The sequence below is a fragment of the Lepus europaeus genome, chromosome 1 (genome assembly GCF_033115175.1).
Source record: "Lepus europaeus isolate LE1 chromosome 1, mLepTim1.pri, whole genome shotgun sequence".
NCBI lineage: Eukaryota > Metazoa > Chordata > Mammalia > Lagomorpha > Leporidae > Lepus > Lepus europaeus.
The window spans coordinates 34780001-34802500 of NC_084827.1; the positions used below are offsets into that span (position 1 = coordinate 34780001).

The 22500-nt window shown below is 35.7% G+C and overlaps 1 protein-coding gene across 1 annotated transcript in view; it reads right to left on the bottom strand.

Annotated features, from left to right (window-relative positions):
- FOXP2 (forkhead box P2) overlaps window positions 1–22500 on the bottom strand; it is a 547305-nt gene that overhangs the window by 5872 nt on the left and 518933 nt on the right. The window contains exon 18 of the mRNA XM_062198659.1: window positions 21834–21997. Within this exon, the coding sequence (XP_062054643.1) occupies window positions 21834–21997 (164 nt within the window). The remainder of the gene's footprint in view (window positions 1–21833; window positions 21998–22500) is intronic.

Below are 22500 nucleotides of genomic sequence, written 5' to 3' on the forward strand. Positions count from 1 at the left end.
ATCCTCCAAAGGATATTTTATTGACCATTTCGATACTCAAAACTTCAGAATTGGGGCCGGCACTGTGATGGATGGGTAAAGCTGCCGCCTGCAGTGCCGGCATCCCATAAGGGCACTGGCTGGAGTACTGACTGCTTCAATTCCAATCCAGCTCTCTGCTGTGGCATGCGAAAGCAGTGGAGGATGGCTCAAGACCTTGGGCCCCTGTATCCAAGTAGGAGACCTAGAAGAAGCTCCTGGCTACTGGCTTTGGATTGGCCCAGTTCCACAGTTGTGGCCGTCTCTCTCTCTCCTCTCTCTCTCTGCCTCTACCTCTCTGTAACTCTTTCAGATGAATAAATAAATCTAAAAAAAAAAAAAAAAAAAAAAAAAACAAAAAAAAAAAACACATAATCTTAAAATTCTAAAATTGTAACAAACACATTCTTATTTCATGTTCCCATTTTAAGGAATAAAAAATGAGTGCCTTTCCAAGAATATGAGTACAGGCAAAGCCAGGCCTAGCACACAGGCTGACCTCTGGGAAGTTTTTGGAGCCTTGTTGTTTCTGCTACTCCATGTTGCCTTCATCCCTTTCACCATTTAATTCTTTCTAGTGGTGGCTGTGCCTTGTGATGGAACTTGGCTGTACACTCTACAGATTAGGAGACTGATATATGTAGTAGGATCCCACTAAATACATGTTGATTTGGATAAATTACGTGTGATCAAGTTATTACAAATTTCATTTGCAATGATTCTGAAAAAGAAATGTCTCTCTGGAATTAAGTGTTCTTAGAATCCTTTTCACTCAGAATTAATTAGTATACAAGATATCAGAGCCGAGAAAGATGTAAACAAAATTCTCCCTTATGGCTACAGTATTAGAGTGCTAACTTACTCAAATAAATCGAACCAAAGACAAATAATTACTGATGTTCATTCTTCAAAAGCTCTGGTTGCCATTGAGGAAATGTCTAGGAAGAAATAAAAAGTAGCAGGAGAAGTTTGAGCAGTCTAGGGAATATAATTACTTGAAAGTTCTATTACACTTGCCTATAGATGATGGCATTCAATAAAAATAAAATTGCTGGAGTGAGCATCCTGCCTTTCAGTTAAAATGCCGGTTCAGACACCCATGTCCCAGAACAGAGTACCAGGGTTTGATACCCAGCTCTGACTCCTGCTTCCTGCTAATGCAGACCTTGGAAGGCACAAGTAGTTGGGTCCCTGATATTCACATGGAAGGCCTGGGTTGAATTCCAAGCTCCTGGCTTCAGCCTGGCTCAGTCCTGCCTGTTGTAGGCATTTGGGAAGTGAATCAATGATGGGAGCACATATCTGGCTCTCAGTCTCAAATAAAATAAAATTATGGAACATAAAGTTTCAATCGTGATTATCTCTATCTACATTAGGTTTATCATTTTGAGAAGTCAAAGTGTTACATGTTGTCATTTATCACTTTGTATGCTAATTTAAAAGAAATAAAATGCAATGATGTCACATGCCTTTTAAAAGTTGCAGGATGAATAGGGAATTAGTCTCTTTATGTATCCACGAGCAGTATCTTTCTCTTTTTACCTACATTCCATATATGAGGGCAATTTAATTTATTTCTTAGAAAAAACAGTAGTTATGGGACCTGCACTGTGGCGCAACGAGTTAAAGCCCTGGCCTGAAGCGCCGGCATCCCATATGGACGCTGGTTCTAGTCCCGGCTGCTCCACTTCCAATCCAGCTCTCTGCTATGACCTGGGAAAGCAGAAGAAGATGGCCCAACTCCTTGGGCCCTTGCACCTGCCTGGGAGACCCGGAAGAAGCTCCTGGCTTCTGCCTTCGTATTGGCGCAGCTCTGGCCTTGCAGCCATCTGGGGGAGTGAACCAGCAGATGGAAGACCTCTCTCTCTCTCTTTACCTCTCTCTTTAACTCTTTCAAATAAATAAAATAAATCTTAAAAAAATTAAAGAAAAAGCAGTAGTTATGTGAATGGTGTCCCTTTTTCTAAATTCAAGGCTCCATGTGTTATATAACTATATAATTAGGTTTCCTTCTAGAAGAAATGCTCCCCTCTGCCAGAAAAGCATTCCTGACCATTAAACAAAATAAAGAATCCCTTTAAAGAAACTTCCTCTCTCTTTTATGCTCACCAATTCTTCATTACAGATCTTTTTCTCAGGTAGAATCATCAAAAGGCTTTAATTACAAGGGTGTAATTTAACACAATAATTTTTTATGTATTTAGTATTTTGATTAACTTATAAGCGTAGCATAAAGTAATACTGAAGAGTTTAGGCACCTCATTTATAATATTAAATCATGCAGCAGTAGTTAAGTAGTTAAGAATACAGTGTTTAGGAATATGGTGGTTTAGAGGATATAATGCTTGGGTTTGAATCTTGAGTCCTTTACGTCTTCGCTATGAGACCCTGGGGAAGCTACTTAACTCTATACCTGCTTTTCTTTACTCGCAGTCAGGACAAAATTATTCCTACCTCTTACTGTTGGTATGAGCACTTAGTGACTTCCTATGTACATTAAGCACTTGAAACAATGCCCAAATCATAAGTGATCAATAAATTAAGATATCATCATTATATATTTACAACTTTATACCTTTTTGGGAAGAAGGTATGTGGTAAACACATAAACTAATTTTGATACATTGTAAGAGCTTAATTTGCTCTAAATTATTTTAGATCTTCTCCCCTTAGTGAGATGTTTTGAATTACTGAATCAGAAAAGCCGTAAGACGGACATTTATGTGCTCCACATATGAGATGTTAGGCATTTCTGCTATTAAAATAATGATTAACTTTACTCCCTCAAAGGAATATTTAAATTAATAAAATGAAAAGAACAAAATAATACATGTTACTATAATTATCCCCCAAATTATTTATCACCACATTCGCAATCGCTGAAATACGACCCAAAGCCGAAGTCTTGTCTCAGATCATTTTTAGATCATACCGAAAATAAATTTCAAGGTAAAAGGGCATCATTAAAATGCTTTGTATACAGAACACCTATATATTTTCCTTGCTCATCCATCATGGCTTCATCATTATCATGTCACTAAAATCATTAACATACATACAATGAATGGTCCAGATCTACATCACATTTGCTGTGAATGTAGACGTTTATGAAGTTCTGATAATATACATCCAGTTAGGGAAACCCTTATTAAATAAACTCCAATTAAATAAAAAAATGAAAACTTTAAGAGATACAGCAACAGATATATATATACATACATATATATATATATATATATATATTTAGATAAGTATGCTTTCACTAGAAAACTTTTTTGTTTTTGGAAGAAATTCCTTTTTGCTGTGGGGGTGAGTCCGGTCCTCTCTATGTGTAATGATGTAAAGAGCATCAATTTCACATTGACAGGAAAAACCAATACCAAATTATCATTACCTCCTATTGCCAATCATTAACAACAAAAATTTATCATCTCTGCTTATAAGGCACTGTGGGAATTTTAATATCTACCAAAAATCTTAAAGTCTAGTGTGAGAGAATTATGTAATCCAAAATGCAACAAGATTTTTAGTCATAAGAGTCCTGAGAGAAGAAGCAATCAAGTGATACAGAAGGAGTTAACAGCTCAGAGAGATTATCTGCTGCTCAGAAAAATTCCAATGCTATAATAGCATTAAAATAAACATGTATTCCTAGTGGAATTCATTACAGATAGTAAAGTAAGAACAAGTTCAGATGGTCACAAGAGAGAAAATTCTGACCATCTTGGTGATCAAGCTCATTCTGGATTTGAATATTTTGGACATTCATCATGCCACTTTCCCCAAATGATCTGAAATTTATGCACTGCTTCCTTCGGCTTCAGGATTTCAGATGTCTTATAGATTAAACTTCAGTCCTTGGCAGAACTTTAATAATAAATAAAGTAGAAGCTACTTCAAACAAATAGAATTAGTTGTTCCCGGAAATAAAACAGATGATACCATTTGAAACACTGAGGACTTATGCAAAAACTAATGAACAAAAAGAAATAAAAATATTAATGATATTACTGATTTTGTATTATCTCATCTATGAGATTTTGCATAAAGAATGACAAGCAGAAATGTTTTGTAACATATCTTAAGGCAGGAGTCTAAGGAGTTTGAATTAGATGAGCTCCCCATTCACTCATTTATTTATTGGACATCTAATGTATGCCAGGGATTTGCATTATTACAGACTTAAAAGTGCAAACCTTTGGCATAGAAGGACACACACAGAAGGTAATATGTCCACCTTGGTTAATCACTTGAGTAGTTCTTCATAACCTGGCAAAGTATGTCACACTCTTTTACATTTATATCAAAGTAATTTCAACTTTTATTTTAAAAGCAAATTATCTATTCAGTAAATAATGGATATTCCTTCAAATCAGAATCCAGCAATTCATTGTGAATGCTTAAAAAAATTTTTTTTTCTGCCCATGAAACATAGAACTTCTGATTCAACTACTCCTTTTTAGGGCACTATGTCCTACTTTCTACAGAAAAGCAATGATTTATATTTATTGCTTAAAGAAGACATAACCACCACCTAATGTGATATAATTTATACTTGGGTAATTAAAAATTATTGGAAACTTCTTTTTCGAATTGTAGGGAAAGAACTATTTTTGATGGAAAGATATAAAATCCTGTTATTATTTCCTGAACAAGATACAGTCAGTAACTGGAATGGAACCATTTCCAGAAGGATAAATTTTACTTCTTGTTAGAAGCGAAAAAAGAAATATCTAATATTACAATGTTTCTATTTAAACCAGTGAGCTAGGGGCTGATATGGAAGATGGTGCCTGTTCTCATAGAGTTCTCAGTTTAATTAAACAATTAAGACATATGCAGAAGTCACTTTGATACAAGGCAAAAATGTGATTAATGCTATAGGCAACAAAGAGGTGGCAAACTAGAGATAAATTCTGATGATGCAACAAATGAATGTTCTATTAGACAAGGGAGTTGTTGCTTCAAGTAGGCTTTGAAATATGCTGTCTGGGACTGCCTGGGCGCCATCTTGCCTGTCTCTTGAGGAAAGAGACAGGAACATGGTGCCTGCATTCCTTGGAAGGCCCCAGCTGCAGGGGACAGTACTCCTGTGCCTTAGGCTGTGGGAAGGCTCACGCCACAGAGGCCTTGGACGTTATGTTCCAAGAAATGGACAAGGGTCTGTTTATCGCATAGGATGTTCCACCTTCTCCTCCTCGTGAGAAAGGGCCTGATGTATACCGCCACATAGGAGAAATTGTTTGGGCTGACGTAGACAAATATACACTGGCTGCAGCGAGACTTGGTGTTATCTGGAGGAAATAAAAGCCTCCAGGAGAGGGAAAGATAGGTGCCTTCTCGGCTAGTGGGGAGGCTCCTTCTGGCCACCCAGCTTTTCCATAATCAATTGTCTTTGTCTTTATTCATTACACGCCATCACCTCTTCACCCTGGAAAGGTTGCTGCTCAGGTTGTAGCAATGTGTGCACATTTTTATTACGCAGAGATGAGAGAAAAGATCCTGTGAGTGGAAATAGGGAAAATGGGGAATCTTAGATGTGTTATAGGAATTCTGAGACTATACAGAGGCCATGGGCAAGGAAAGCTGGAAGAAAGACAAAAAAAAAAAAAAAAAAAGGAAGGAAGCAGGGAAAGAATGGAGAAGGGAAGGAAGACATGAAGGAAGAAAAGAAGGAGGGACAAAAGCAGAACAAGGTGAGAGGATGGGTCTGAAATTGCACCTTATGAAGTGTTTTTTTTCCAGCTGAAGGGCTATTGATTTTCTGAATGGGAAAACTAAAGTAAGGAAGATTATTTTTTGGGAGTGAACCAGTGGGTGGAAGACCCTTATCTCTGTCTCTTCCTCTCTCTGTCTGTAATTCTTCCTCTTAAATAAATAAATAAATGTACTTTAAAAAAACAGATTATGGCTTTTCATAACTCACATGCAAACTTGATGACACTATATTTGCTTTAATTGGTCAAGTATGAGGTGAAGCAAACCTTAGGAAGCTTGAGTATTAGAAAGTGAAGAGGAGAAAATGCTGAACATGAATTTTCTCAAAGTCCTCTGAGTAAGATGCTCACCACAACAAAGGCCACGATGAGATTGGCACTTGGTTTCTCAGCATTTTATTTTTTCTGCTTTTAATCTGTGTTTTTATGTCATTTCAAAGAAAACTATTTGAAAATTTAATTTTGAAAGGAAAGGGAATAAAATGCTGCCACTTTCTCAAGGTAAAAACAAAGATCATCTATTCCCAGAGAAAAGAAGCAAAAATGATAAAGTAGATCTTTTTAAAAGTAACAGATTGGGGCCGGCGCCATGGTGCAGTAGGTTAATCCTCTGTCTGCGGTGCCAGCAACGCATTTGGGCACCAGTTCTAGTCCCGGGTGCTCCTCTTCCAATCCAGCTCTCTGCTGTGGCATGGGAAAGCAGTAGATGTCTCAAGTGCTTGGGCCCCTGCACCCCTAAGGGAGACCAGGAAGAAGCATCTGGATCCTGGCTTCGGATAGGTGCAGCTCTGGCAGTTGCGGCCATTCCAGTGGATGGAAGATCTTTCTCTCTGTTTCGACCTTTCTCTGTTTCTCCCTCTCACTGTCTGTAACTCCACCTCTCAAATAAATAAATAACATCTTAAAAAAAAAAAAGTGAGTAACAGACACACTTCAGAGTCTTGCTAAGTATCTCCAAATAATTTGTGGATTTTTCTTTACTGCCCAGATCATATTATCAGGTTGGAGAGTAGTAACTCCAGTATACGGCTCCCAGTCTTCCTGTCCAACATCTTCCTGCAGGTATTCCTCTGTAGGCTGACTGCCCACGCTAAGGCAAAGAAGTTATGTATTCACAGAATGTCAGCCATGCTTTAGTCTCTTTGGCTCATACTCTCTTTATTTCTTGTACCTACATCCTTCTCTTTCCTCATCTCTGCCTAATACGAGGTGGAAATATTGAAGGCTGCATTTTGTAGGCAACAGTCAGTTATGAACTTCAAATCTATCTCAGGTTAGCCTAACCTAAAACTACACCCTTCACTAAGTGTCTCCTGATTCTCTGTGTGCATGTCCATGCTGACATCTTTGACTTCACAGTTTGTTTACAGCTCTCTTCATCCCATTATTTTTGTACTTATCCTACTATTACAGTTTTACCTCTGTAGGTATAGGGCATCTGTCACAGTCTCCAGTGCAACACGTGGCACATAATAGTTGCTGAACTCATGTTTAGTTAATTGAAATGAATGAGACCCATCTCTGGACTGTACAACCTGTGAAGCCTCTACTTGAAGGAACTGCAAAGTAACAGTTGAGTTTTACACTATTTGGATCTCAGTTTCATAGCTACCCTCAGTAACTATAGATACCAAAAACACAGAGGACTAGTTACATTAACAGACAGATTCATTGCCTAAAGAAATGTGCTGCTGCTTTTGTTGTGAAATTTATAAGGACCTCAGGCAGCAGTGAAAGGCAGAAGAAATGTTAATGTTTGCCTACACCCTAAAGCAAAGAGTCAAATTACAATGGGAAAGTTTATCTTTTTAGATTGTGGTCACACAGTATATTCCCTAAAGGAATGTAAATTCCATTTATTTCTCCTTATTCAAAACCAAGTAAAAGGTTCTATAAATTGTTCAAGTTTTTCTTTAGAATAAGAAAGTGCCATGGATAAAGTTCTCTTAAATTGAAATTTCAAAATACAGTTAAGTCAATAGATGTTGGACTGTAGAATCATAACAACGTTTTCTTATTTTTCTTTATTCAGATATTAAATAAATATTGATTAAAACATTTATATAGTGTCATAATTTATGAGACTCAATGGCACAATGCAAATTTGATTGAGTTTTTTTAGACATGTATTATTTATGAATGCCATGAAACTAATGAAAAATATTTTAAAATTTTAATTTATGATAGATATCAACAAATAGAACCATTTATAGCTCTTATCTATAACATGAGCCATTTCAAACAACAGTTATTTAATCCAAGTTCTACAATCCAAGACCAAATGTTAAATTAAATTAAAATTGTTTTTCATGTGGTTTTCTCATTATACGTGATTTACTTATACCTTTTCTTCAAATAATCCTAGTTATTTGAGAACATTTTCAATACATTTAACATAGTGTACGTATTAAAAAATAATAACCCCTCTATTAGCCAAGAAATATGGTATATATTTCTTTTCTTCTCTCCTAGCACACCTGAAAGATACAGTCAACTTCTATCAGTAATTCTGGATTATTGTTATAGAAAAATGTTACTCCTCAAATGATGCTCAAATGCCAGCAGTGTCAGGACTCTGATGCTTCAATTTCACTGTGGAAACTGATGTATTTTAACCCAATATATCAATTTTTATCCAGAGAGATGAACTTACATATACAGTAGTTTGAGAAATATATCGAATATATAGAAATGCATGCAGCCTTAAACAATGCATTTAATTTTCCACTCAATACACTAAATAGACTTGTTTAAGTCCTTGATTTTAAAGTGACTTTTTTTTTTTTGACAGGCAGAGTGGATAGTGAGAGAGAGAGAGATAGACAGAAAGGTCTTCCTTTTTGCCGTTGGTTCACTTCCAATGGCTGCTGCGGCCGGCGCATCGCGCTGATCCGAAGCCAGGAGCCAGGTGCTTCTCCTGGTCTCCCATGCGGGTGCAGGGCCCAAGGACTTGGGCCATCTTCCACTGCCTTCCCGGGCCATAGCAGAGAGCTGACCTGGAAGAGGGGCAACCGGGATAGAATCCGGCACCCCAACAGGGACTAGAACCCGGTGTGCTGGCGCTGCAAGGCGGAGGATTAGCCTGTTGAGCCCTGGCGCCGGCCTTTAAAGTGACTTTTAAAAGGATCACTTTTAAAGTGATCCTTCTACTTAATCTAGTTTGGATACCTTTAACTTATGACAGATTGATATCGGCATGTATTACCCACTGATTGATGTAAGGTTTTGATTATTCACAAAATACAAAAACTTCCCAGTGAAAAGGAAATGCTGGCACAAAATGGGATTTTCTTTTTAATTGTCTACAATATTTAGTACTTGGCACAAGGTTGTTGAACATATGTGGATGATTATTAGGGTCTAAGCCTTTAAAATAATCAAAGTATATGATTTGCACTTCATTTCATATGGGTTTGATACATTTTCATTCAATTCCAATTCGACACTGAGAAAACACAAATGCAAAAGAGAAATCACTGTTTTGAAGAACAAAATGAATTCCAAAACAAATGAATAGAATTCTTTAAGATAGAAATATGTGGCTTTTGTTTTCTTTTCTATTTGTTTGGTTTTTAAAGAAAGAACTGTCCACTTTTTTTTTTTCTTTTTTAAATTTGAAAGGTAGAGAGAGAGAGAGAGAGATCTTCCATTCCCTGGTTCATTTCCCAAGTGCCTAGAGAGCTAATGCTGCATTAGGCCTAAGCTAGGAGGTGAGAACTCACTCAAGTAGCTAGCAAGCACGTAAGTAGTGAGCTGTCACCTGCTGCCTCCCAGTGTGCACACTAGCAGGAGGCTGGAATCAGAATGGAATTGGAAATGGAGCAGGACTTAAACTTAGGCACTACCACCTGGGATGCTGGCATCTCAAGTGGATTCTTAACCTTAGTGCCACATGCCTGCACAGAACTCATGAACAGGTAATTTCTACAGATTTCTTGGAAGATGCAATCATATACACCCTGGCAGGCAGCAGGTGATGGTTCTAGTAGCTGGATCCCTGCCACCTACTTGGGAGACCCAGACTGAGTTCCTAGCATTTGGGTTTGCTCAGACCCCAGCCCCGGCTATCGCTGGCATTTGGGGAGTGCACCACCAGATGACAGATCTCTTTCTGTCTCTGTATGTTTCTCTCTAATAGATAAAAATAAATTTAATAATCAAAGCTAAAACACAAGAAATTTTTCCCGAAGATTAAGTTTCAAAGGGAAACTGGTAAAAATAATTAATGATTTAGAAAGCCGATGAAAAGTACAAATTGGAAATTCAGTTTGATTAATTCTGTCACAGCGTTTACAACAAAAATTATAATTATATTTATAATTTGATGATATATTCATAAAATTTGCAACTTTTGGTCATCTTCATTCTTTTATAAAGTCAGAGTGAAATGAGAATTAATTTATATTACTCGAACCTATGTAACTTTCAAAGGAATATTATTTTCCCACTGGATAAATATTTTATATTATTTGACATCATAGAAATAAGCTAATACAAGTGAAATTATAGTTTTAAATAGAAATGCTTAGAATGAGAACTGATCCTAGGTTGATAAGTATAAATAGGGGCTTCATTGTTGTATAGTGGGTTAAGCCACCTGAGCCCCGACTGTCCCACTTCCAATCCAGTTCCCTGCTAGTGCACCTAGGAAATTAGAAGAAGATGGCCCAACTGCTTGGGCCCCTGCACCCAGGTGTAAGACTCAGATGGCTTCAGCCCACTCCAGCCCTGGCCATTGCGGCCATTTCAGGTATGAACTAGCAGATGGAAGATCTCTGTCTTTCTCTGAACCTCCCTCCTCCCCCTCTCTAACACTGCCTTTCAAATAAAATAAATAAATCTTTTTAAAAATGAGTAATTAAAATGCAATTTATGTAGTTATAAGGAAATGATTCCATCCAACTTAAGATTTTATTATTCTGACAAAAACATACAGATTTCCCCCACTAACATACAGATATAATTTTACACATTTAAATATTCTTTGGAAAATTATTTTATTGTCTTATCTAGAGAAGTGAAAATGAGAGATATTAAATCACTAGGAATGAAAAGTTCTTATTTTTATCAACTAAGAAATTATAAAATAGATCTTTGCTAGTATGGGTCAACTTTTTTCTAAGATATTATCTTTCAAAATAATTTACTTTTTAAAATTAAAATACTATTACATAAAGTTCCAGTGTTGAATGAATTGATCTTTGCTTAGATTTGAATGAACTTACACATAACCTCTGCTAGTAGATAATACTCAGAATCAGCACTCCATTTCCACGCAAATAAAACTTCTTGATGTAAAGGAAACTATTCTTTCTTCTAGAAAAATGCAACTATGAAAAGGGGATTCAAAACTGGAGTGGATAAATGATTCCTCACTCTAAATAGATCTGGTATAGTTTGCTATATCTAGAATAAACAGATAATGCTGTATTAAGTTTCCCACACCGTTTCTCCCAAGATAATGATAAACAGCCAAATAAATTTAAACTTTCATTTTTCAGCCAGAATGCAACCTTAATCCTAAAACATTTAATAAATCTGATCCTTTTTATATTTTCTAAAAATGTATAGCCATTAGTGGTTGATTTCAAAGGAATATTATGTTCAGATACTTTTAATAAGTTTCCCTTCTAAGATCTATTTCCATTCTTATTTCTGTAGTTTATAATTCTATCCTACACCTCAATAGATTTGATCATGAGGTGGAGTTCCAAAGTTCCATTTACAGTGAACAGAAGTTCTAAGAAATGTGACAACAAAAAAGGTAGGTTAAGGTTAACAAAACATGATTTTATAAATTTCATGCATATATATGTATACAAAATTTCTCTGAAATTTTCTGTCATATCTTCAAGATTATATTGCAATTATTGAACTGTATGCAATCTTGTTTAAAGAAACTGGAAATTACATGATTTAGAGAGCACTCACAAATAATTTCATATAGTATTGCTGCAGTGTTAATTAAAAAAGACACACACAAAATCTTTAAAATTATTACACTATTTGAATTTACACAGTGACAGATATGTTCGAAAAAGCTACAATGAAATGAAAATACAGATGTAATTATTTTGATCATTGACAAACACGTTTTTCCTAATCTCAGAATCTGTTGAGATATAATTTCTACCATGCCATTTTGTGTGTTATAAATGGATAACTTTGCTAAACATTCACCTATAAATCTAAGGATTCTCAGATGTCTAAACTGTAGGCCAGGGAAATAAAATAAATTCTAAATTACATCTTGACACTGAACCATTAAGTCAGCCTTGCTGCTGCTCCAATTCTCTCCAAGTGGTTTTCAATGAAACATTCATCCAAGAACTACGTTTTTACCTTATTTTCTGTGCACCAAGTTTCAGTCAGAAATGGGATGGATATATAGGTGTATGTGTCCCAGTTTCTCCCTAATTTCCTGTTTGATAACTTAGGTTTTTGGTGCCTTGAAGATCATGTCCTCAATGTTTCATGTTGGTAGGCTAATGGTGTCTCTTTCAGATGTGGCTCACCCATCTCTCTGGGATGTTATTCATTTTCCATTGATGAACTATCCTGATACGCATGTGATGAAGCTGTCTCTTGGGGTATCTTTGTATTGACTACTTTCCACCTGGATTACATAAAGTTCACATCACGAGGTTTATCTAATCTGAGACCAGCAGCTCTGCTGGAACTATTCCTTTCTTCAGTTTTCTTCTAAACTATACTTAGTTAAATTTTGTTAGTTATAAACAAGAACATGGAATAGGGAGTAAGAACAATATAGTCTATTTATTCTAAATCTAGCACAAGAAAATCCTTCTCTGTCATGCTAATTTTTAAAGATTGATTTATTTATTTTGAAAGGTAGAGTTACAGAGAGGCAGAGAGAGAGAGAGAGAGAGAGAGAGAGAGAGAGATCTTACAACCGCTGTTTTCACTCCTCAAATGGCTGTAATGGCCAGAGCTGAGCAGATCCAAAGCCAGGAGCTAGGAGCTTCCTCCAGGTCTCCCCCATGGGTGCAAGGGACAAAGCACTTGGGCAGTATTCCATTGCTTTCCCAGGGCACAATCAGAGAGCTGGATTGGAAAAGGAGCAGCTGGGACACGAACCAGCACCCATATGGGATGCTGGTGCCTCAGGCAGAGGCTTAGCCCACTATGCCACAGCACTGACTCCTAATTCCCTAATTAACAAAATATGTCTCATATTTAATACTGCAAATATAAATTTATTAAGATAATATTGTGCTATGATTTGTAACTTGTCCTACCTTTCAAGTATTTTGCTTATGTTACTCCCATTTTCATTCTTCAGAGATGAAGATAATATTAAACAAACTAACGAATACTAGTTTTGCTAGTTATATGAAACTTTGATCATCTGCCTCTTATATAAATTATAGTCAAGCTTACATAAGTTATTTAATTCTAACCTGATCATGGAAACTGCTTATGGAATAGAAATAACCTTGTGTTTTAAATTGTTTATTGGTGTCAAAATACTCAAGTAGAATATGACATTCATATGAATGGCAAATTTTAAATGCTGCCAAAGTAGTCAAAAGGCACGTAATTTGAACATACATTAAAATATAATTATCACATAAATTAATGTTCTAAAATGAGTTTTCAGATAATAGATAACTTTACTCATAATATGCCTGTAGTCACCAAACACATAGCCCCTTCACAAGCCCTATGTCAAAAATTGAAGTTAAAATATCATAAGGGTATGTCAAATCTTCATTTTTCTTCCTGGTACAGAAGTAAGAAAAAATAATGTTGGAGAAATATTCATTCTTTAACAATCCCGTCCACTGCTTTTCGACCCTTAGAGAAAGATAATTTGTAAGGCTCAACTAGTGTCAGTGCAAATGAAGATGTGTCTTCTAACAAAGTATCTTCTTTAGATATAAAACAGACCCAGTAAGCTACAATACTGTCAGCTCAAAGTTTTCTGACACACTTTGCCTAAATTGTGGGATTTCACACCACGGATTTCAGATACATCTGTATAGTTCTATAAAAATCCTTCAAAACCCAATAGGAACTGACAATTTTCCACAATTGGCACAGTAGGGATACAACACTTTTTAGCTGAAGGTACTGTACCTCTGGGAGGATCTTTTTATTAAGAAGAACTGGAATGAGTTGTCAGTGCCACATATGGGGACTGGAATAATGTAAAAAGGAACGGCAGCTACTGATTCACACTTGTAGCACTTTAAAAAAAAAAAAAAGATGAGATGATAAAGAGCTGGAATAATCATAAGTTCTGTACAACCACTTTGGAAAGAGAACTCAAAGATAACTAGCAAAGTTAATGAAAAAGTTTAAAGTTTAAATAAAAATGGAATTAAACTCAAAAAAATATTATAAAAGACCAGAAATGTTAAGAGAAAAAATTAAAGGTGACTGAAAAACTGTTAATTAGAAAATCTGTGAAGACATGTGTAAAGTTAAAAAATGCTTTTATGTTTGGGACTTCAGAATGCAACATAATGATCCAAAACATCAGCAAAAATAGTACAGGCTCAACAGGAATGAAAACAATGAGAGAGAGCATTCCACTTGTTCAACTTGTCAGTCACTTTCAATTGGTTTCCTCTGAAGTATAAGCCACTCTGATTTCAAATGCTTTTGTCCATAGAGAGATCTAAGATCTCTAGATATTTTATATAAAATATCACCAACCAAAGTTGTTGGTTCTGTACATCCTACATGTGCCTACAAATAGGGATTTAAATGGTAAGGCAGCCAAAGCAAGTAGAGAGAAGAATGGTAACGTTATCTACTTGAATGTTTTTATTATGTTTTATGACAATTTGCAGTTTAGATTTTCAGAACTGTTTTATAAAGCGAGGGTCTGGAAGTCCCATTTAGAAGTCTTTGGGGGTAAAATATTATTTGACAGGAGAGACCAAAGCATAATATTAGAATGAATAACAACTGAGGTTCCGTAGAAACAGAAGATGTTGTAAAGAGGACTGGGACTTGTGATGTACAGAATGTTCTGGGGCATGTAGAGTATGTGTTCAACATGTTAATCAAAAAGATAAATCTGACCTCTACGGCAATAATACTATGGTGCTCTCTTTATATGATGTCTTAGGCTTTTATTTCCTTACACTAAACTTTTGGCTTCTAAGGACACAACACATTTATTTTTTCCTAGTCCTATATGCAACATACTAACATTCTTTATGGAAGGTCACTAACTCTCAGACTTCAAATATCTGCTTAACAGGAGGGGAAAATTAATAATCACCTGCAACTAATATACACTACTTATCAGTAGAACTATGAAATGATATAGAGGCTAACAGGATTCAGCACTGACAAATAAGAAACCATCTGAAGACAACATAAGAGAGGCTAATAATCAGAGAAGGGGATGACATGACAGTGGGAAGTTTTGTGTGGAGAGTCCTCAAAATAAAATCAGCATGGGAAATTCGAAAATCTAAAACATTTAACATTTTACAGGAAAAATAAAGAGGCAAACCTGAGCCAACTTACACAGAGTAGGGAGAGACAACTGTTTAATAAAACAAGTGGAGTTGAACTAAATACGGTAAGAACATCATTCACTTTATCTTTTTGTCTCATGTTGAGTAGGATACATGAAATGGATTAATTCTATCAGGATGGATTCATCTTGCAGGTCTAGTCCAAATGTTGTTTTCTCTTTCCATTGACTAAAGTGTTAACACATGGAAAAAGAAAGGAAGTTGAAATTATTTCCATCTAAACATGTCACAACTTTTTAAGAAGCTTTTTTTATTTTAGTGGCAAATGTCTATGTAAGACAGGAAACAGAAGTAATTTTTATCCATATTCTTTAGCACCTTAAAGAACCAGGCAAAAACACAGTATTGACATTGAGGTGTATAAGGGAAGAGTATTATAAATTGCAGTAATATGCAGCTCAGACTCTTAAAGCACTTTTTGCAATTGTTCAGTACATGGATTCTAAAACTCTTGGAGTGGCAGTGGAAAATAAAGATTAAAAAAATCAAGTAATCACTTTCAGTGACAAATAGTCGATGGAAAAGAACCAAACAAGTTTCATAAAATTATTATGTAGAACCTACACAATCCCATCTGGTTTTTACATTTCATATTTTTGACTAAAATTCTCTTGAACATTCATCTGATTTATATTGCATGAATTGCAATGATTTTTTTCAATTCTTTCAACAAGATAAAATGTTTCAAGGTCTAGATTAATAATCACAAGTAAAATGTAGGGTCTTGCCACTTTCTATTCACACAAACCTAGATGATTATAAAATGCATATTAATTAAGTAATTAAAATTAAAAATAAAACTTTAAAAAGGGTACTCTCTCAGTACTTAGAAAAATCTCTTAGCTCCCTCTTAATGATGAAAAGTAAATGTAGCTATTTGTTTTTCCTACTATCTCTTTGTTCTCTCTTTTTCAAGGTTATAAGAGAATCCTATATTTCACTCATAATAGGTATTACCTTGTGAAATCAAATCACTTGTAACTAACTGTCATCTTCAGTTTGATTCTTCATAATTGGCATCATACAGTTATTGAAGGCTTACTTGGTGTAACAGAATGTGTAGCGGTTTCGTATACTGTAATATGTGTAAAACATAGTGTCTGCTGTTAGGAAAATTGCCATTAAGTTAATGATATCTGCAAAGTGAGCACACATGCATGCATGAGTACACACACACATATGCACACACACACAATGTCAGTTCCAAATACAGGTACACGGAGCAAGTACTTTAGAAGTGCGGGGTAGAGCTCAAGTCTTCCCAGAAAAATGAGTTGGGGAAGCCTCCTGGCAAACAGGAGTCGTCCTGAAAGGGAAGGCAGAATTCAGGCAGGGAAAGTAGAGGTGAAGCCGAAAAAGGGAAGGGCAGAAATGCAAATGGTTTGAAATAAAATAAATGCACTAGTTTGGCAAAAACCTTAATTCTGAGCCCCGTAACAGCAAAAATTGGAATGGAGAGGAAATACAAAAATATAGAGTATAGAATAGGAGTGATAATTTAGTATCTCTTGTTCTGTAGAGAACTAATGTATAAGAAACACTAGCTTATATCCATTCTGTTCTTCAAATGCTGCAAAGCACCTTCTCTGCCAACCTCAGTATATGTCTATATTCCACTAGCTAAAATTTTACCATTGTGGAGTTAAATAAAAGACTAAGCAAACAATGTTTCAATTCTGAAGATGTTTATGTTCTTGGATTTTGCAAGTTAAACACTGACACATCTTTTCCCCTTTGAGTCCATTATCTTGTGCTCTCTGCTTCTCTTTGAAGGCTTTTAGTATGGCTATGATTTACACATATATAAAAAAACAAGAAGTTTATTTAAACAACAAGAAGAGACAACTATCCAGGATTCATGTTTTTTGAGTAATTTATCCCTACTTAAAAGCAGACTACCCTACGTGTAACAGCTATGGACAAAACATAAAACTGTCCTAAGTTTTACAATGATTAATGAACATCATTACAATTCGCTAATCAAACAAGGTATGCAAGGATTTTTGTGTTGTTTTGTTAAAACAGAGAGAGCAAAATAACTTAGTGGAATAAAAAGCTGAATGAGTATGTTCCTAATGGAGAGAGGGGGTACTTTCACAGAACCAATGTTTTTCCCCATTCCACCTTCATTTGCCGTCAATCAAAATTTACAAGTGGCCATTTAGTTAAAAAAAAAATGCAATATGCTTGGGGACATACACAAGTGACTTTATGTACAATAAGGAATAGGGGAGGGGAAAAGGAAAGAACAAGTAAAACTATTTTTTTGTTGTAGTCAGGATGTGATGGAATCGAACTGCAGCTTTCTAATTGAAAATGTATTTCAGGTCTGTAAGAACAGAGGTTGGAGCAAGGTAGCCAGTTCCCTTTTAGGTAGACACTGCCTATCTGCTGTTGGAACACATTAATTATATCTTTATCCTCCATTTCCAACTGTGCAGGTGTGTCTGTTTTATTGATTGGCTGTCCAACAAACTAGAATCTGATCTGTCTCATTGGCATATCCTGCCGTTCACAACAGGCTTTCATTAGTTTACTAAGTGGCTTTTAGTCTTAAATTGTACCACAGAACCATCCTGTTCCACCACCTTCGAGTTAAGATGATGATTGCTCAGAGTTGTGATTCCTCCCTTGAGTTTTCATATGCTGTGCGAGCTCCAGAGTCTCCTTGGCTGCTGCTCACATAAGAGGTGCCAAGTTGGTACCAAAGAAGCACAGGAGCAGCACCAGAGCTGCAGAAGGAACTACAGTGCACGGCTTTGCCTAACTTCCTTCTTTTTCCCAGCATGTACTGGTTGTCTTGTGCTGGTACTTCTTTGCAATGCACTTCTTATATCAATTCCTCGCTCTCCATTCCTAGTTTTGTAATTAAGTCAGACACTAATGCAAGGATTCACCTTCTGATGCCGGTCTCTTCCAGGTCCAGAATATCCTCCTATCCATTACTTTCTTCAAGTAATAGTTCATTCAGCACATTTTCAGATGACTCTTCATAAAGCATAGCTCTGGTTGTGTCCAGCCCAAGTGCATCACATTAATGAGAGCTCCACAATGACTAACACAACCCCATTTAAGTCACTTGACAATCTGGTCACAACTTATATATGTTAAATTCTATTTTCCTGTGTGTTTCCTAGATTCCTTCAAACCTAATACTCAACGTTTCCTACACACATATTATAAGTCCCTGATTCTTGGTCTTATTTGAATTGTTCATTGCCTACCACTTCAGGTAACATTTTCTTTTCTCAAAAATATTTTATCATACTGACTTGGAAAAATGTGCTCCCTAGAGTAAATACCTACACCATATTATTTCACATTTATGGGTCTTCTTCATGCATTCAAAAAGGAATTATGAGGAAAAGAAAAGGGATTGTCAAGGAAAACAATCACAAACTTAGTGTTTTAAAAAGTAATAAATAGGGGCCAGTGCTGTGCCGTAGTGGGAAAAACTGCTGCCTGCAGTGCTGGCATAACAAAAGGACGCTGGTTTGAGTCCCAGCTACTCCTCTTCCAATCTCGCTCTCTGCTATGGCCTGGAAAAGCAGTGGAGGATGGCGCCAGTCCTTGGGCCCTTGCACCTATGTGGAAGACCCAAAAGAAGCTCCTGGCTCCTGGCTTCGGATTGGCCTAGCTCCAGCTGTTGTGGCCATCTGTGGAGTGAACCAGTGGATGGAGGATCTTTCTCTCTGCCTCTGTAACTCCACATTTCAAATAAATAAATAAATAAATCTATTTTTTTAAAGTAATAAATACAAAGCTATTTTTATAACGGTTATGGCCTCATTGACAGTAATGAGGTATGATAAGTGGTAATATAGCCCAGTACCTAGTACACAATTGAAGGAGAGTCACAAGCAGTTATTATGCTCTAGGCAATTACTTTGTGAGAATATTATTACTTATCTCATTTGCAGCTGAGAAAACAGAGGAAAGTAATGTTAAGTAGTTTGCTCATTCCCACTCTGCAGTGAAGGGATGAATCTGGGACTGCAACCCTGACAATATAGCACCAGAGCCCATAAACCGACACCATTAGGACCTAACATCTATTGTTTTCAATCCATCCACATAACCAGCCCTCTACAACAACAAGGATTGCAATTTCATTTTGGGACACATAAATATACTAGTTAAGTGTTTCATAAAAATTTGCTAACTTCTATTCAATTTACAAAGTATTATGGGATGTATCCAATTATATGCAACCAAATTTTCAGTGAGATTTAAATCAATATTTTTACTTTGTTTCATAATTCACACAAAATGGCTTAACATTTTTTAAGTACAAGCATCTTAAAACTCTGTGAAAATTAAGATACAGAGTAATGAAGTGATGGCCCATCAATATTAGACATTGAATAATCAAAAAAGTTAACGGTAGCAGCAGAGACAGACTCCAAAAATGAATACTGACTCAATATTTTTCATGATAATTAACATTTGAGTGTAATTTATGTAATTTAGGAAAACATAAGATTTGGCCTCTTTTTTAATTTTTATCTTTTCTGAAATCTATTCCAATAAGCAAACAAAAGCTTCCCTTTTGTCTATGGAAAATATATTTATTTTTCACATGTACTAATTCACATAAGCATAAAAAGTATGATGCATTGACTATGAATAATTTTTTAAACTCATAGTGGCAGTACATCAGCCTTTAAATATACAATGTTTATATGTTGTTTTACATATACTACTATTTCTCTGAGAAATGTAATCATTAGACTTATAATAATAAAATGAAAAATAGAAAATATCAATTGCCAAATGAAAAAATACCACTAACTGAAGCAATACCATAATTTAGCACAATTAGTATTTCAGATTCTAAAATATAACATATAATGAATGATTTTATTAAATCATTAATTTTTTATTTTACTATGCTTAGCACTGGACAATTGTATTTTAAAAATTTCTTCTTTGCAGGGTTTATGACACCCTATATACTGCACATGGGCACAGGGAGTTTGCACCAACAGCTTAAACACTTTTATTATAAATGTCTTTCATTTCTCTGAAATAGGTCTTTTTGTAAAGGGAGAAAACAGGATCTAACTCTTGTTTGCTCTTTAAAGTTTTATTGTTTTAGCATTTTATACAGGGAGTGAGCATTAGCATACTCAGGAGAACCACTGAGAGTAAAAGGCCTCAAGCTACCACTGCATAGCTGAGAGGATAAAGCAGGGATATAAAAACTCTGTCTGACTGCTCCCTTCCCTTGTTTTAGAGTACTGCTACTCTCAAGAGCATATATTCATGTTCTTTCTACTTCGAGTTTTATTACTTCTTTTGTATTATTTAATACATCTAAAGACACTTCCAAAAGACAAATTTTTCCATTTTGAAAAAGTAATGGTTTGGAACCTGATAAAACACATTAACTTTCACAGTGTGTTTTTCACAAAGGTGATAGAGTAAAAGTGCTATAAAGCAATTAGGCATATGATCTTAGAGACATTAATATGTCACATAGAAGAAAGTGACTAAAAAGTCAACAAAAACAGTGTCTTGTGAAAGGTCACATGAAAATGGACATATAAAAAGGTCATCTTTCCTCTTCCAGATCCTTGACTAGGTATTTCATATAAAAATAGAAGAAGAAAATATAAAAAATGAGTGGAAGGCGATCTTACCTGAATAACTTGAAATTAGCAGTATTTGATGTTTATCTCTAGGAATACATGCGTAACTGACAACTCCACCCAACAACTGATCAGTATACATCCTTCACTCTTTAGATTGTAATTTTTTCTCACCCAAATTCTAAGTTCTACCAGCATCAGTCAATATTTTTTGGTAAACAAGAAATTACACTAGATAGTACTCAATAAGGCCAGCATTTTTTATAGTGTCATACACACTTCTGAAATCCACAATACATCAATTTTTAATACTACTACTCTCTCAGCTCCATTAAAAAGATGGTAGCGGAAAGATTTTAGAGTAATTAATGATATAGTTAGCTGCTAAATATTAATAGGAATCGTAGTCTTGCATAAAATATAACATATAAACCTTGCCAATACAGACGCACCAGTAATTAAAGTTGAATATGTAATTACACTGATTTATAAGACAGGCAAAAAGTTACACTTTACTAGCGTCTATGTAAACTGTGGGTAACAGTTAAACTTTGCATTTTACGGTTTATAAAAATGGGTAATATCTTGACTACAGTTCATAAATGGTTTAGAGACCTGTAATAGTAGTAAAAGTTACGACAACTTATTCCATCATGAACATTCTTACTGCACCACACAAACCAAACTGTGATAATGACCCAGAAGATGTAGATTAATCTTAGACGCTGCTTTATGTCCAACGGAATGTTAGTACCCCCAGGAATTTGTAGAGGGCTGCTAGAACAATCATTACAGGGCATTTGGTAGAATCTAAAAGATGCTGAAGCTGATTTTGACACCCTTTTTCACATTACGGATATGATATAGTTTAACTCCTTTTAAACTTGTATGTTTAACTTATACACCATTACAAATTTCAGAGGAATACTGAAGTTTAGAAGCACGTGAATACAGGTTCTCCCTTCTGGGAGTTTGTTGGGCGCACTTACATGTGAGGTTGAGGCGAGCAGCCTGGACTGCTGTTCCCGTTGCTGTCAATGTGATCCAGAGAACCATTGAGGTCTTCGTGGACAGCCTGCAGGAGGCCACTGGATGCATTATTGATCAGACCAGGATTACTTAGCAAAGGCAAACTGCTCTCTGCCAAGGCAGCCTAGGGAATACGAAGAGGGTGCAGAACAACTTTTAAAATGTCTTTTAAAATAATTGTTAAAAATATACGTCTTCTTTTAAAGCATTCATACTGTGGTACGGATATTTTAGAAGCATTTAAAAGGATTGTGTGGGAATGACAAAAATTCTTAATGGCCACTTGTGGCAGGGATAGCAAGGAAACTGAGTGCGACATGCAAATAAAAACAATAGCTCTTGAAGACAACTTTGTCACCATTGTCTCAACCTTTCTTATAATGAAACAGAGTCCTCACATAGAGTGAAATACTCCGGGATAATATAAGCAGTTGCTGTGCTTTTTAAAAATGACCAGAACTTAACTCAAAATAAAGAAGTCCTGACATTTGCCTCCTCTGCATAAAAATTATATATTATAATTAAACTTTAAAGTTTTTGCCACAAGCACCATGTTCCCCAACACTATGATGTGAAATCATTTATGACAGCCTGGATAAATATTAATGCATAGCCACATGCATTTGC